Source organism: Centroberyx gerrardi, chromosome 6 (assembly GCF_048128805.1).
Source record: "Centroberyx gerrardi isolate f3 chromosome 6, fCenGer3.hap1.cur.20231027, whole genome shotgun sequence".
NCBI lineage: Eukaryota > Metazoa > Chordata > Actinopteri > Beryciformes > Berycidae > Centroberyx > Centroberyx gerrardi.
In genome coordinates, this window is record NC_136002.1 from 21942547 (window position 1) to 21959472 (window position 16926).

Consider the following 16926-nt stretch of genomic DNA (forward strand, 5'->3'; position numbering starts at 1 on the left):
TGGAACGCGGGGCTGCAACACAGCCAATCAGGGCTTGTGTGCTGGCTGACGCGCATTGGAGCTCTGCAGGTACGTCGACGATTCCAAGCAGCTTGTTGACAGCCTGGAGAATCCAAACAGCACCTGTATTTTCAATGGCTGAGCCCACTGGGCGTTGACGTTTCCAAACAAAATGATTCTTCCCCTATTGCAAATGCAGGCTAATGTATGCAGTATTTGGACATGAAATGCCACTGTTGATGGAGATGAGAAAGAAAATGGACTTGGAAAGTTCAACTCCTTAGCAGTGTCCTGTGAAACAGGCTGTGCAAATGTGGTTTACAAGGATTTGATGTGGGATCAGTGAACCCATTTACAGATGTAACAGTGGAGAGACAACAAGACAACAAAGTGTCAACACTTAAGAATCTGCGTGGCCTCATTTTGTAATATTGGTTTTGGTGGCTGGTAAGGTTAGCCTACTTTTTTGTGATAACATTTTTATAAAATGTTCAGTGTTTGTACCACAAATGTTGAGGTTACCAAAATAATTGCGTATAGCACAAACTACATACATTCCCCCCTGTGGAAGCGGTACAGTAAATACTACTTGGGATCTTGGGATTTGACAATAGACGTTTTAACCAACTTCCTGAATTCAGACCTCACTGCTTGATGTACTCTGGACTGGTCATCACCATTGGTCCCCACCAGCAATGTATGAGTGCCTCAGTGTCAAGCATGCATCTCTGGGGATGGTGGAACCGCCAGAATGCATCAACTGTCGTCGGGCCCTCCCATCTTCCATGGAATTCAACAACAGTGAGGTAGAGTGTGACAATGGCTCCTCCAAGCCCTGTCCTGATGACCAGATGCCATTCCTGGCGCCAATGATGACAACATCTCATCTACCTCTGCCCAGGCGGCATCCTTCTCCACCGCCATTCCTGCTCCACCTTCAGAGAAACAAGATTTCCCCACCATCATGAGAGCAGCTGCAGAGATGGTCGGCCTACAGCTCCCACCTACCGTTCCTCCTTGACGCCTCAACCATCTCATGGAGGGTGCTTACAGACCGGCAACGGCGGTGAGACCCATTGCTGTCGTCCCCATATTAACAACCTGGGCCTGTTGGGTGTGTCCTTGTCACAACTACTAACTAACTAACTAACTAACTACTAGCTCTACCCGTTGACCAGCTATTACTGGCTAGATGGGAGGAAGCAGACTGTTCAAAACCACAGTTTCCAGCCTGCCTGCTCTGCTGACATTAGCACCTTGCTCAAGCGACATGCGGACATTGTTGAGGACAGGTGGCATGGAGCCGAGGTGAGACCACCGTTTTCGACTCAGTAATCATCTGCCACACCATGTCCGGCAAGCGGTGCATCAGATTGGGCAGTCAGATAGGGTCACTGGCCCTTTTGAATTCAGCCCCCCATGGGAAGGTCTGCCCTTGCTGGGCCATTTGCTGGTAGAGGGCCAAAGTCATGTAGAAATGCTTTTTAGCCTCCGCTCAACAGTTACAAGCCCGCCCTCTGACATAATTATATCAGGAACGGCAGAGGCGATGAGAATGGATGGACAGAAAGCTTCGACTGGGTTATACTGTCCAGTTTCAATGTGTTCCACCTCCATTCAACATAGTGAAAGAGTCGCTCATGACCTCGCAACAGAGGAAACTACTCTTTCACAGGAGATTCAGGAACTTTACAAAAAGAGACTATTTCTGTGGTTCCGCCAGCAGACTGACAGATTCAAATAGCAGATGACACAAGTTGCCATGATTGAGGTTGTCAGACTGATTGATTAGCTCTATATATCCCATGACTTTCATTTGAGCCACATATAGGTGTTTGGAGAATCAAAACCTGGTAAACCAGGTTAAAAAGCTTACCTTGTAGCGATAGGGAATATTTGAGACACATTTAGAGAGACAATCTAATATTTTGTCAGTCGCCTAGTATACCTAATTTTTCTGAAACTTAAAACATGTTTAGGATTTTATTTAAAACATGAACTTTTACATCTCACTGAAAAAATTCTACCTATTTTTTATAGGAAAAATAGAATAAAATGTGTTAATAATTTTGCCCCTCTTAGGCAAAAACACTATCCAGGGTTAAAGCATAACAGTAATATATATAAAAAATATATATTTTAAAAAATCAGCTGTGATTTCACGGTGAATGTCAATAAATCAGTCAACCTTGATTGTTTACTTTATGTTCATTCATATTAACAATGTGAGGAAATGAAGATGCATAGGTAATAACTACAACATGTATGATGCAGATGCTATTGTCTTTCACCAATGAATGAATTATCCATTGATTTAATTTTCAGTGTAAGAAAATATTCTGACTTCAAAGGAGCTGCTCGAGTGTGTTTTATTCAACCATGACAATTGGTTAGATATTTAATAAGAACACTGTCATATAGCGGAAGAGAACCTGCTGCATGAATGCAAAATGAATGAATCAAATTTTTAATTATAAGTATTTAATTTAAATGTTTTGTATTTTTCTTCAGGGGAAGACATGCTATTTCATTAGAGCTTAATAATGTCGAAGGAAAGCAGAAATGTTCTTAATCATAGTAACAAGTGAAGCCGTAAGTGTGTGGCTGTCTAGGTAAGGGGAGAAGTTATTTCTAAACCTCACCAGCCAGGCAAGTTAGCATAAGTCACATTAACAACAGGATGGAGGACCAGTTCCAAGGGAGGCAGGTGTCACATACATAAGAAGACCTGGAAACCTCACAGTGCAACTGGAGTCTTGTACTCTTGTCCACTGAACAGCTCCAACGGAGCAGATGGAAGGCCAGTGTCTCCCCAAGACAAAGACATGATTAAGAAAAAAATATGTTTGTCTGCTATTTGGCCATCAGGTGTTTCTTGGTGTTTCTCTCAGGCCTCAGGAGGATAATGAAGCACTTTGGGGCAAAGATGCAGAGCAGGAGGCCATAGCTAGAGGCCAGGATGGCAAAAATCTCCACAGCAACAGCGTACTTCCCCGGAGAGCTAATGTAAGCAGGCACAAAGGCCACCCACACTGCACAGAAGATCAGCATGCTGAAGGTGATGAGCTTGGCCTCATTGAAGTTGTCAGGAAGTTTCCTAGCCAGGAAGGCCAAGAGGAGGCAGATGCAGGCCAGCAGGCCAATGTAGCCCAGGACCATAGAAAAGCCCACCACAGAGGCCATGGCACACTCTAGGGTAACCTTTGACCCTTGGAAACCCAGGTCACGTCGAGGCACAGGGGGGCTGAGGGACAGCCATATAGTACAGATGAGAACCTGGATGAAAACATGCATTGTTCAAAGTGAATTGACTGGAAGTGAAATATCATACATCAAACATCATTTCATTATTTCTGAAAAACTTCAACAGTGCATCTATAACACTCACCTGTATACAGGTAAAGAGGCAGACACTTCCTCTCTGTTGACCTGGACCAAACCACTTTATCAGTGCTCCAGCACCAGGCCGAGCTGAGCGGAAAGCAGCCAGAACTACTATGGTCTTGACCTGGAGGCAGGAAACACAAAGTACAAAGCTGATCCCAAATGCTGCCTGCTGGAAGCGGCAAGACCAGACCGACGGACGACCAATGAACACCAGCGAACACAGGAAGCAGAGCTTGAGTGACAGGAGAAGCAGGAAGCTCAGTTCTGAATTGTTGGCTCGCACCTTGAAATGAGGAGTGGGATAAATAGAGATAATCTCATTAACAGACAAAGATGTGGGCATTTAGATAGGCAGAGTGTTTTGGATCTAACATAAAATATATTACTCTGGGTTCTCACCACGGGAGTGTGACGGTAGCACAGGAAGACCACAAACACAGCTGCTGTCACCACGGCACCCGACACAGCTGCTGTTGTCAGGGTAATGCCTAAGGTCTCATTAAAGGAAAGGAAGTCCAGTTGACGAGGGATGCAGGCAGTTCGCTCAGCATTGGACCAGAACTCTGATGGACAACGCTCACACTGGAGGGAACCTGGGAGAAGAACAGAAAATGGTCGCGCACATCCAGGAACCATTCGAGGCAGGTGCTGGACCCGGAAGTGATACAATATTTAGGAAAGAAAGTCCGCACACTGTAGCTCCCTTTTGCTACTTTATTGCATAGCACCAGAAAGTGACATTTCGAGCACACTGCTCTTCTTCAGATTAATAGAGATTGAAGGACAACAAAAGAGAAAGCAGAAATTGCAGACAAGCGAAAAACTTCAGGTTAAAGGCTGGGTCACCTACTGCATGTTGGAAGCCTGTTTATGCTATTATGAACAGCAATTGTGCCATTGACTGTATAAAATGTTGGTGGGAACTTTTTGCTGCAGTAATTTCCTTACCAGTTTCATTGCTAACCTCCCCTTCAGCACATGGGATACAGTCAAAGCAACAGACAGGTTCCCCCTTCCTGCTGGCCATCCGGGTACCTGGGGGGCAGCTCTCACTGCACACTGAAACAGGCACCTAAACAATAAGCCAAACCATATTCTCAAGCACAACATAAATGTCTTGTAAATGTACAAAGAAAAACATTGAATTTAATAACAATTTTATCATTAACCTCAATCAAGATGCTTTTCTATCTGACTACCTGATTGGACCCTGTGCTCCACTGAATAGCTGATTGGTTAAGATGGAGATCAAACCCATCCACACGACCAATCAAAACAAGTTTGAGTGACCCCTCAGGGGTGGTCTGCCAGTTGACAAGGTCATACACTGCTGGAATATCGGCCCCTTGAAAGAAAAACTTTTCCCCCTGTGGAGTGGTGAAGTTCACCTTGTTCAAGTGCTGCAGCAGCTGGAAGCATCAAAATGTTGTTAATGAAATAGTTCACATTTCAATTAAACTGTGTGAAATACTGTATGTGACAAATGCATTTATAATATACACCTTATCAAAACGTGGAGAACTATTCTCACAGTTTCATTAAAATAGTACACACTACAAGCTTTGCTGACAAGCCACAGAAGGTTTGATTGCATTTACCTCTATGGGGTTGATGTTTTGTGGAGAGGAGCAGGTGGAGCTGTTGCTTCGGGAAGGGCTGTCTCTGTCGGGGCAGGAGAGAAGGCTGTGAAGGGCATGAGCTGCAACATACACAGCAAGGTAAACATTGTAGGTCACCCTCAGCTGGGAGGTATCAGTAAAGAGATTCTGCACCCCCTCCAGGGACTCTGTCCCACTGCAGGGGGGTAGGGGAGCTGAATGCGGGGACCTGTTGGCAGGAGATGAAGTAGAGACATTTGATGGATGGTCAGACCTTGGGAGAGGAGTTACAGAGTTGAATGGCGAAGAGGGATACGAAGAAAGAGGTGTGGCATGTGATTGTGTAGTTTCAGGACGACATCCAAACTCCTTTTCCCAGAATTCTCTTAATAGCTCATCTTCAGGACGATGAGATGGATGCAAACTTCTGAGATAATTCTCAAATCCTGGTATGGATGAACTTCGAATAGCCACACCTAGAACACCACTTGCCACCTTAGAGAGGGCAAGATTTTGGAGAAGTTCACCACTGGTGCTCCAAGCCTCACTGGCTAGAAACTGTCTGTCAGTCACCTAGAATGAGAGCAAAGGGAATTAAAATGTAACAACAATAACAGTTGTCACTTTTAACAAATTAGATGTCTCAGTTTGATGAGTCCAGTGGGTTCAATACTCTTTCATTTCAGTTTCTCACATTTCTCTTGGCTAGTTCCAGGAATAACTGCCTCACATCTGTGTACCAGCAAAAGATCAGAATCACCCTTGCAGTTGAGGCCTGAACAGTGACTGCTGCTCGTCTGGCATCTCTCACAATCGTCTCCCTGCTGACAGTCTCTAAGAATGCCAAACACACTCCTGCCCCCTGAATCTCCTTCTGAAATTCCTGAAATATAGAGGTGGAAAGAGCCACAAATATGAGACAAATTAACATGTAAATAGTGTATTTATATCAAAAATGTAATAACCATCAGGCACACTATTATATGAATACTATAAACTTTGTTCTACAATCAATATAACAACAAAAGCAAACACCTGGATTGCCAGGCGACCATAGTCATTGTTTGCTACCACTGCTCCAACCCAAGTCCAGTGGAAGCGTATGGCAAGCCGGGCCATGGCCCGGGCTTGGTAAACATCACTGGGGATAGTCCTGAAGAAGTTGGGAAACTTATGCCTGTCACTCAGACAGGGACAGCTAGACAGGTAGCTGATCTGAGATGAAGAAATGAAAATACAATATTAATATTAATTTAATGTAAGTCTTTTTTTTTTTTATCATAATTTGATATTTTTTAATCAAACAATAGTAACTGATTAAATGTTTTGAGCTTCATATGAACTACTTCATCTGATTTGCACTATACAAAAATATGTTCCTCTGAGGCTTTATTCCTTAAGTAATGAAACTCACTACAGGTACAGAGAGAGGCCCCAGGGTCCTGGACAGTATTTTGCCTGTTGTGGATGAGGCACCACCAATGACCAAAGGAACAGGCGGACCACCTTATGACAACATCAAAGGACATGGTGGGGGATGTGTTGAAAACAGATGAATGACAAAAAGAGCACGCTACTTGAGTTTAGTTACGTGGAAAATACAGTTTGGCTCTATGTCAAAGACAACATCACACTCTTTATGCTATGATCATTTCATTTGGTTGTGTTATGGACACAGTAGGAGTTATGTGCACATCAAGCTGTATAGTACCTCTTCTCTCCCCAGTTTGTCCATACACAGCTGAATGAGGGAGAGGGGCTGTTGAGTTACAGCTGTGGCTGTCTCCTCCAACCAGTGACAGTGCTCCTTGCAGGGCCCAGGGGTGTCGGCCACAGCTATCAAGAATATGGTAGCTCAGCCTCACGCCTGGCAGCAGAATGGCGTTATGATTGATTTCTCCCACCGCAAACACCATAGCATATATATACCTTAATGGAGCGAGATCTAAACTGAAACCGCAGGAAAGAAGTAGAGTGAGAAAAATAGCAGTCAAAATGTTCAATTGACTGCAAGTCATCAAGATAAAAGTAATCATCAGATACAAAAAGGCAAATCTATGCTTCTTGTGTTTGTCAACCTGAAATTGCAGACAGTGTGCAGTATGTGACATGCAGTAATCAGTCAATAACATGTACAGTGAACAGTTTTACCCAGTGCAAGGTTTGTAGTATGGCGGCTTAGTGAAGTCCTGGTCTGTAACTGAAGGCAGGTAATGAAGGTTAAAGAGCCCGCCGATAACCACATCCCCATCCTGGGAGAGCCCCTGCTTGCTCTGCTCCATTAGCGCACCCCACCGAGAACACATCGCCGTGTGAGCCACCTCCAGCCCCACTCTGAGCCCCACCTCTCTGCCCACCACCCCCAGAAGGAGCAGGTACAGGGCTGAGGAGGGCCACCGAGTGAGGAGCAAGGAGAACCAAGACATGGATACAGCTGTTCTAGACACTTGTTACATATACTCAATTAGATAACTGATATCTCAGCGGCAGAATATACATTAAACAGAGGTGCAATGAACAAAATATCTATAAAAATTCAACAGTTCAAATCAAATCCTTCCCAGACGACTCTCACAATGCAGCAGGAGAAAGTTAACATCTCATCCTTAAGTCATCCACCTGTAGAGAGAAAGGGTCATTTACAGGTAAAGATGTAACCATTTTTAAAGTATCTGCATCATTATGTACACCAGATATAACTTCCACGTACGACTGACAAGGTATCTGACATACCCCCCTGCTCTGCACAACCTAAGTGTTGATGTGGGTATTTATAATAGCTGTAAAGCCCATGGTGGAATGATAGTAAACAGGATGACACATGCACATGGAAACGCAAATCACTCCTCTCAAGAGTGAAGGCAAAACAATGGCGTGACAAAGAGTGATTCATGTGAAAGGATGTGTGTGGAAAAAAGTATGATTATAGTGAGCGTCATGTTTTTGCAAAACAACATTTATTATATAGTTTTCAAAGACTATGCCCCTAGGTTTCTATTGCAGTAGTGTGGGAGGGGGAAGCCCGTTGTTACTGGACAGGCAGAGCAGGCGGCTAGCGAAGTTATGGTTTCTACTAATAGGGATCATGACGGAAAACAGATTATTTGGGCCCAGGGTTCAAAATGCCGAACAATCCCTTTAACTGTAAACCTAATGGAGTTGCATTTACATGTTCGACATTTAGTTGAAACTTAAATCCAAAGTGATTTACAAAGAGTGACAGAGTAGATCTTAAATTCCATGGGCCCCACCTCCCTCAACAGAGCCGGTAAAGATGAATCGAAAAACACGAACACGAATTTTACACACAAACCACATGGATTTGTTTACATTCATAATTTCACTCGTACAGACATAGAGTATGTTGTTAGACCCGAATGATTATGTTGAATAAATGTATTACCTTCAAAGACGTTTGGAAAGTCTTCATTTTTTATGTTTACAAGGCTGCCATGTTTACATCCAGATCTCAGTGCAGCGACTTGGAGAGGAATCTGCCCCTTCATTAATTGACGGCCTAAGTTGCAGGTTTTTCAAGTAACCATACCAGCTACTTCACCCATTGGCACATCATTTACTTGAATTTCCAGCTCAATATTAGATTGTAACACAAGTATCATAGCTCGACTAGCTAGCAAGCTAACTTACCAGTCGAGTAAGAAGAATGCTACATCCGCATCGGTATGTGTTGTACATCACTGTTGCACTGTCGCTTGCTCATCGCAAGGGAGAAGACAAATGTATACTAAATAAGTAACGTGAAATTGCCATAATGCAAATTGAATAATTGAACTGGAAAAAGATTGTGTCATTTTTCCGACAGTACAAGATGCCTCAGGAGCCAAATTCAGGTCAGTCAGTCGATCAGTCAGTCAAATGGCATTCCCTTATCTCATATTGAGGGATGCTCGCTCGCTCGCTCGCTCGGTGTTACAGTCTCGCTAAACTTTGCAACTGCAGTGGCTATGCTGACAAAAATATTTTTTGCTGGTGAATATTTTTCTTACATCTACATGGAGCTAGCAAAGCAGTTTTGCATAACAGGTGTGAAATTTATTAGGTTTGGTCAATATAACATTTTGACAATGATACTGGAGACAGCTAGCCTACCAGAGCGTAGAGTGGATCTAATCATCTTGACATAGGGTGTGGTGATTATTCCACCAGGACCGTAGTAACTTAGTTACACCTAGCTATAGTGGGACTGTACAGCATGTGTAATTGTCTACGTAGCCTATTTGTTCACCTAAGTAGGCAGTCCTCATCCTGTTTTGGTTGCGGCCCCTTTGTGCCATAAGTCAGTCCAGCACATTTTGTGGTATCATACCCCGGGACAAATAGAAAGCAACACACAGAACCAATCTTCTGATGGTATTTTTCTAAAGCCATAATACTACACTATCAAAATTAATTTGAGGCAAATATTCAACACAAAGGGTTTTGACTATTAATATGAAGGCATCATTTCTGACAATTAGTCAAAAAGATATTATCATGGGGCCCCCTCAGACAACCCAATTGCTAGCCGTTGCAGCACTATTTTGCATATTTAGTGCATATTGGTATATTTAGGAAAGAGAAAGAATGGTAGAGGGAGGATAAAGGTTAGAAAGTATGTTGGTAGAGCGGAGATTGACTCAGGAGTATTAAACTTCTTGGTATAATGAAGACACAATATGATGGATATTAGAGAGAAGATCAATGAAGTTTGTCTTGGTGCTGTTGTTACACGCTAATTTAATAGACCATTTGCAGACTGTGCACTAATTTCGAAAACAACCAAGCTAAAAATAAGAAATAAAAGAGATATCTGAGAAAGATCCATGGGTGTGGATAATGTTGTAGCTAAAAGTGAACAGTGAATGGTACAGTAGATTTGTTTCCAAATTGTGGCATGGTAAACCATCTTTTAGCCCTAGCCACTACTAAGCACTCCAGGTTGTAACTTAAAGGAATAGTTCACCCAAAAATGAAAATTCTATCTACTCACCCTCATGCCAGTTGAAACACAGGTGAAGTTTGTCAGTCCTAACACATCCGGACAGACTGATCTCACAGAAAAACATGAAATAAACACGACTCACAGCAAATTGTTAAAGTGTTACATTTACGTATTCCCAGCACGAAACGGTTACATGAAGGAGACACGACTATAAACAGGAAGTAGTGTCACATTGAAGTAGCACGGTGGCCAAGGGTGTGGGGGTCGGTGGACAGGCGTATGCGTTTGCCTTTGATGTGGGCGACTGGGGTTCGATTCCCAGCGTTTAAAGGACATTTCAACTGTCACATTAGAATTTTTAACAAACGTTTTTCTTATTTAACCATGGCCAAACCATTTCCCTAACCTTAACCGAGTTGTGTTAGTTGCTTAACCATAACCTTAACCAAGTTGTTTAACTTGCCTAAATTTAACCATAACCTTACCCTAACCTTAACCAAACTTGTCTTACTTGTCTAAACTTAACCAAAGTCGTTTTACTTGCCAAAATGTAACCGTTAACCAACCTTTGGGACATAGTTTGATTCGTGGCAGAGGAACGTATTTAAATTTGTGGCAGAGGAACGTATTTAAATTTGTTGTGGGGAAGTAATTCAGTTTGTGGTGGAGAAACGTTATTTTCCCATAATACGTGTCCACAGCACGTAAATCGCCGTTTTAGAGTTTGTGTTCATTTCACGTATTTGTGTGAGATCATGTTGCACCCGAAGGTTGCCAGGACAACTTCATAGCAGGCTCCATCTTTAGAGCAAAACAGAACAAAAAATTAACCATAAAACTACTCCATACAGCTTGTGCATAATCCATGTCCCTACCCAGCAAACAAGCCCATGCGGGGCTGGGGTTTTTGGTGGCAGTGTGGGCTGGAGCAAACCCACTCTAAAGGGCCCACTCTGGTTTTGCCCATGCGGGGCCCACAGTCATTTTCCACCTATGGGTCCCGTATGGGTTTTTGTGGGCAGCCCACATTTGGGCAAGCCCCCAGAAAGCCCATTCGGCCCACCGTGTCTTTGCCCATGCGGGCAATTTTATTTAATTCATTTTTTTTTACTAATTACTAAGCCTCAACGGTCACATGACTCCAGGGTGGACACCATAGTGTGCTGTGAGTATCGCTATTTTCGTCATTGTCCCCCCAAAAATATTGAGAGCATAATTGCAGGCCAAATGATTTAGTCTGCGTCATCCTACAGCTAACCAAACAAACCAGTTTTCAGTAGGGTTAGGGTTAGTCATTCAACTGTCATTCTTCAATAATGGTGAAGTTTAACATTGCTGGGGTACCCCCTGGAACCCCCTCAAGGACCCCTGGTGGTCCCCGGACCCCACGTTGAGAACCACTGGCGAATGTCACATTCAGCAGAGCTTTTTCAGTATGTGTGACTAGAACTTGAATGGATGGAATAGTCCCTCCACTGTTTGACATTTTGCATAAAATGGCGTGTATTGAATTTTAATTGTCAGTTGCTATGTTGACAATGCAAGTAGGCCGTAAAGTGTGATTTAGAAGATTTGTCTGTTGCTCAAGTGTATAGCAAACTCAACTGAAAGGTGCTGTTAGCGACAAAGTTAACATAGCATTATCAGAGATTGTACTTCTCTCGCTAGCTCTTCTCAGCAAAATCAGCATATTATCAAACCTAGCTGGTAAGCATCATCAAACAGACCTTTAACTTAATCTAGCCCCTTAAATGCTATAAACTAACGTAGAAGAAAAGTTAGAAACAGATTAACTATCCACTGCTGCTCACAGATGTCAAAACTTTTGACCTACTTAAAAAGACAGCAAAGACCACTACCTATGTGAGTGACAACTTAATTCAGCTGTAATGCCAGTTTTCCACTGCTTTGGTCCTTGCTGCAAAACCCCTCACAGCAACTTGCCGTAAGGTTAAATACAGAAGCTTAGCCCAAATGTCCGCCACTCCAACCATCCAGGAACGCTGATTTGAATGGGAAAGACCGGTACCCATTCAAGTTCTGTGATAAACAAACAACAAAGTCGGGGAGATTCACATGTCCACACCAGGTCTGGGTGCGTGCACGCGCAACAGTCTTTTGAAAACAATTAGTGAAGATTTGTGCTAAATAATGGTGTAAATATCGGTCTTTTCCACTCACTGTGCGATGGTTGGCTTCAGGAGACTTGGATTATGCTGGACAAGCTGTGTGGAGTAATTTTATGGTTATTTTTTGTTATTTTTTTCCGTAACTCTAAAGATCGGTCCCCAAAGACTTACAGTAAGTTTTTTCAGAGAAGGCTGCTACGAAGTTGTGCTGGCAACCTCCGGCTGTGTTATATGGACTAATAAACTGGCATGTGGCATGAGGGTGATCATGACAGAATTTTCATTTTTGGGTGAACTATTCCGAGTCAGCTGAGTAAACCTAAACAAACTATTTGAGTGTCATAGTTAACGTGCAAACAAATTTAGCAAAGCAACTAATGTTAATGTTAACATGCAGCTAGCCACATAACTTTAGCTATTGTGCAAATCAGATGAGTCAGAAGTAACATTATCTAAACACAAAATTAGTCGCGTGCAGTTCCACACAAAAACAGCACAGAAGTCTATTTGATACTGTTTAAGTTCAGAAATACAATCAGCTGTTCCCAGATGTTGCCAAGAACTGAGGACCTCCAACATGGCTGGCAGAGGGCACATTACATGACCTGAACGCCCTCTATAGATGCAGATTAATTTACATATATAATTAATGGTTATTATGAATGTAACATTGCATTAGTATTATACTGTTTTTGGTGCATTGTTTGGGACTGGAAATAATTGCCTTGATTTTTTTGTTGTTGTTCCAATTATGCTTTCCAAGTTTGTGTGATTGTTATATCATTGTTTATACATTGTTGTTTTGTGTGGGCTACTGACCTGTTGCTTTGGTGTGTCGACTTCTGATAAAAGCCCCTACTCCCAGTGAAGAAGTGTGTGCATGGAGACAGACTCTCATGGGCTTGTTCACACTAGGGGTGAGCCGTCGGACAAACCGATTATCCAGTACGGATATATTTTTTCCGACTATTGTCATCCGATCATTTTGGGCTTACATCCGTGATCGGAGAAGTCACATTTATTTGTGGATGAAACAAGGTGGCATGAGCTCACTAGGCCTATACCCCACTGAGGAAGCGTTCCGCATGAAATTTTACTTGTAGGCTATAGGCCACAAGGGACAGACTTGCACTACAAAACCTTTCACAGACTTGCACTATAATCATAATAAGGTCAGACTCAGCCCCTTTCCACTTTATAAAGCATGACTGCCATTGTATGACACCTTCCTTCATGACCCTTAAATTACATTACATTCAAGCAGCGCGGGTGAAGCATCTCTCTGAGTGCTATTCTAGTACTTTTAGTTAATTTGCCGTTGGAATAAATCTGCAGTACAGTTTTTGCTTAGTGTTTTTTTTTTTTTTTTTTCAAAACCAAACCATGATGTTAGTCATATATTTTATTGAGTAATACAGTGGAAAATCTGGTTTGCGAATGCTGAGTTCACAACCAAAAAATGAAAAAGGGTTGGTTGAGGTCAGGTGGCCGCTTAGGCGAGGAGGTAGTGATGGGATCAGGGGAGGGCTGGCACCCATAGCCACAGGTGTGCTATTCCTCACCTCCATCACCGCTCATTTCACAAGCAATTACATCCTATTACATGTACCAAGAGGGAAAAAAGAGGCTGCGTGTATGTGTGCATGCATGTTTTCTCATTGTTTTGCACATCATATCCAGCACTTCATCTTCGTTGATTTTTAGATGAGCATACATTAGATACATTTGATACAAGGCACAGCTTTAGCAGTGTCCTGTGAAACAGGCTGTGCAAATGTGGTACAGGGATTTGATATGGGATCAGTGAACCCATTCAGACAGATGTAACACTGGAGAGACAACAAAGTGTCAACACTTAAAGGATAAGGCTGGTGTTTTTTAATGCATTGCTTACCGTCAACAAATCCTATGAAAATAACAAAATCAACAATGTGTTTACTCTCGTTACTTTCTGACTTCCCACGTACTGTTTTTAGCCGTCAACCCGGAAGTCATTGGCTCCAATTGTAAGCTAAAAACCTTGAAATACAGCTCACAAAGACATAGTTTCAATTTTAAAAATCGCTAACTGTTCCCACGAAAAGTCAGACTATTGTAGTTATTACCAAATCAAATTCAAATGGGAACAAATTCTTTTACAGCCGGCTTATTAAGTTGTTAAAAAAAAAGTTGGCTGGCCCGGTGCATCGCGATGATGAAATATGTTGCCCAGAGCAACGGCATGGCTCTTTGACGTGTTTTTAATCGTTTTTTTAATACAATGGAGTTCTATGGCTGCTGGGACATGACTTCATTGGGCACCGGCTAGATGGACGAGATTTGTTGGCAAAACAAAATCATTGCTGATTTTGTTATTTTCATAGGATTTGATAGGATCTATGAAAATAACAAAATCAGCAATGATTTTGTTATCAACTTAATAAGCCGGCTGTAAAAGAATTTGTTCCCATTTGAATTTGATTTGGTAATAACTACAATAGTCTGACTTTTCGTGGGAACAGTTAGTGATTTTTAAAATTGAAACTATGTCTTTGTGAGCTGTATTTCAAGGTTTTTAGCTTACAATTGGAGCCAATGACTTTCGGGTTGACGGCTAAAAACAGTACGTGGAAGTCAGAAAGTAACGAGAGTAGAGTAAACGCATTGTTGATTTTGTTATTTTCATAGGATTTGTTGACGGTAAGCAATGCATTAAAAAACACCAGCCTTATCCTTTAAGGTGGTGGCCACAATAATCCATTGTGTCTGTCCTTGTACGTTCATTTTCGATGTGGGCTCATGACACGTCTGTCTCCGTCAGATTTCCATCCATTTTGATGGACAGAAAGTTCAACCCAGATGGACGGATGGATTTCTCACCATCAGTTTAGCCAATTAGAGGCATCCCTACGTTTGTTTTGGAAAACATAGCGGAAAACACAAATAAGCCATGCAGTTGCTGAATCTGTCTTCATTTTACATCGACAACTGCTATTTTAAAAGTTTGTACATGAGTTTCGGGAGTTTCCAGAGGCGGCGAGTCACACTGGACGCCCCTGATTTGCATAAAATAGCCTAGACCTCAACAATATGCAATTGTGGAGCGGCCAATGTCACACACTGTCTCTCGAAACACACCGTGGAGCTACCAGAATGCATTGCTAGGTGTAAAGGACATCCACAGACACACACTGAAGACAATCCTATGATTTCAGATTGCTGTAAAGAAGTGACCAAGTATGTTAAACAAATGAGGTAAACCATATTGGATTTATTTTCAGTGCTGATGTGTTTTTTCCTTACAGACTAAGTTGGTGGAATGCCACTGGAGAAAATTGAATGTTTTGGAATGTTTAAAGCCATTTTTCTCACTTAGCTACTTTTAGACACATAACATTAAAAAACTCAAAATCAACATATCACAAATTAAACATGTCAAATTTTCCCTTCACCATGTGAAGGGTTTGTGCAGGCCACCACACTTATAGTATATCACTACAATGCAGAGCACACGTATTATACTAGGGTACGAAAGCCAAGAGGAGTCCCGGCTTGCACTAGGTCTATCTAGTCTTGTTTCTATGAAATAGCAGTTATGAGCAAAGCTTTCCTGTACTTCCTGTCTCGCCCACCATGTTGACGTTCCAACACAGCCCGATGTCTGTCTGTCTGTCTGTTGTATCAGTGTGGTCGCCGCAAGAGTCCATGTGGCCTCATTTTGTAATGCATCTGCATCCACTTCCACCTCCATTACATTAGCATGGTGGCTGGTGGTTTACCTTGTTGCTGATTAGACACCAGGGTTTCTCATATAGGCCCAGTACAGCAGTATTAATTAAAGTTTAGAAACAGTTCAAGCATGTTGTTTATTTGAATATGAAAAAGACAAATGAGTAATGGAAGTTGAGAAGTGACAATTCATTTGAAATCATGAAATAGAATTATAAGCATAATGTACGACAAGTAATCCAATTTTCACTCCAAAGTGAAGCATAACCGTGCCATATTTAAAATTAATTTGACTGTTCACATTTGCAATTGAATTTCCTTATTGTGGTTGCATTATTTAGGACAAAAATAATCTCAATGTGTCATAGGCACAGGCTCAGCACACATCACTTTTTGACCTGGCTCTCTTACCATTTTCTCTACATGCTGTCCTACATTACAGATTCAGGGAAATGAATTATTCTTCCTAAATCTGTGATTACATGATTCATTTTGTGTATGGTTGCCTAGATACAAGGGGTGGTTCATTTTACCCACAGGCTCAGCTTACACTGTTCTCCCCTACTGAAGGCTAATGCTAAGGCTTTAAGTTGGTGCACCACTTGTTCTCGCAACTGGGCAGAAATGGATTTTAGCCATTTTCGGCTAAAGGAGATCAGCAAGTACAACTGGTACATAAGGATACTGTATGTGAAGCGCAAAAGGGAAAAAAGATTAAACTGGTATTAGAGCAAATACATTACAAGGAGGAAGCGGCAAGATGTTCCAAACCTGTTCCTCAGGCTAAGTAGGGTCATTGGATGTAGTGGGAAAGTGCAAAGAGGAAGAAACTTAATTGGAGCCTCCTGGCATGTAAAACAAAGCAATGAGAGACACAGAAGGAAGCATATGAAGAGCCTCATTAAATACCTCAGTATACTACTACCATCTAGTGGGCATCACACGGTAAATCAGTAAGCAATGAAGTCCACTCTGACAGCCTCTGTGATAACCTAATTGATCCCGGGATAGGGGAAAATTGGAATATAGAGAAGGAAAGAAAAAAATGCCTCATGGTCAAGCAGACTAGTGAATTTGCCTAGGAAATCACCAATGTTTTGACTGCCTCGGGTGGAATGATATGTGGTGTGATATGTGCCAGAGTTTAAAATGGCTCCGCTGT

The 16926-nt window shown here is 42.2% G+C and overlaps 1 protein-coding gene across 1 annotated transcript; it reads right to left on the reverse strand.

Moving 5' to 3' along the window:
* Nucleotides 1-2853: 2853 nt before the first annotated feature.
* Nucleotides 2854-7411, reverse strand: LOC139930823 (extracellular calcium-sensing receptor-like). The gene is made up of 12 exons (XM_078283934.1): nt 7137-7411; nt 6697-6935; nt 6400-6491; nt 6021-6200; nt 5680-5868; nt 5302-5558; nt 4986-5214; nt 4587-4796; nt 4336-4459; nt 3787-3980; nt 3389-3670; nt 2854-3276 (listed from the first exon to the last, which is right to left on the reverse strand). Exons 1-12 carry the CDS (start codon nt 7409-7411, stop codon nt 2854-2856), a joined length of 2694 nt encoding a protein of 897 aa, XP_078140060.1.
* Between the last annotated feature and the right edge of the window lie 9515 nt (nt 7412-16926).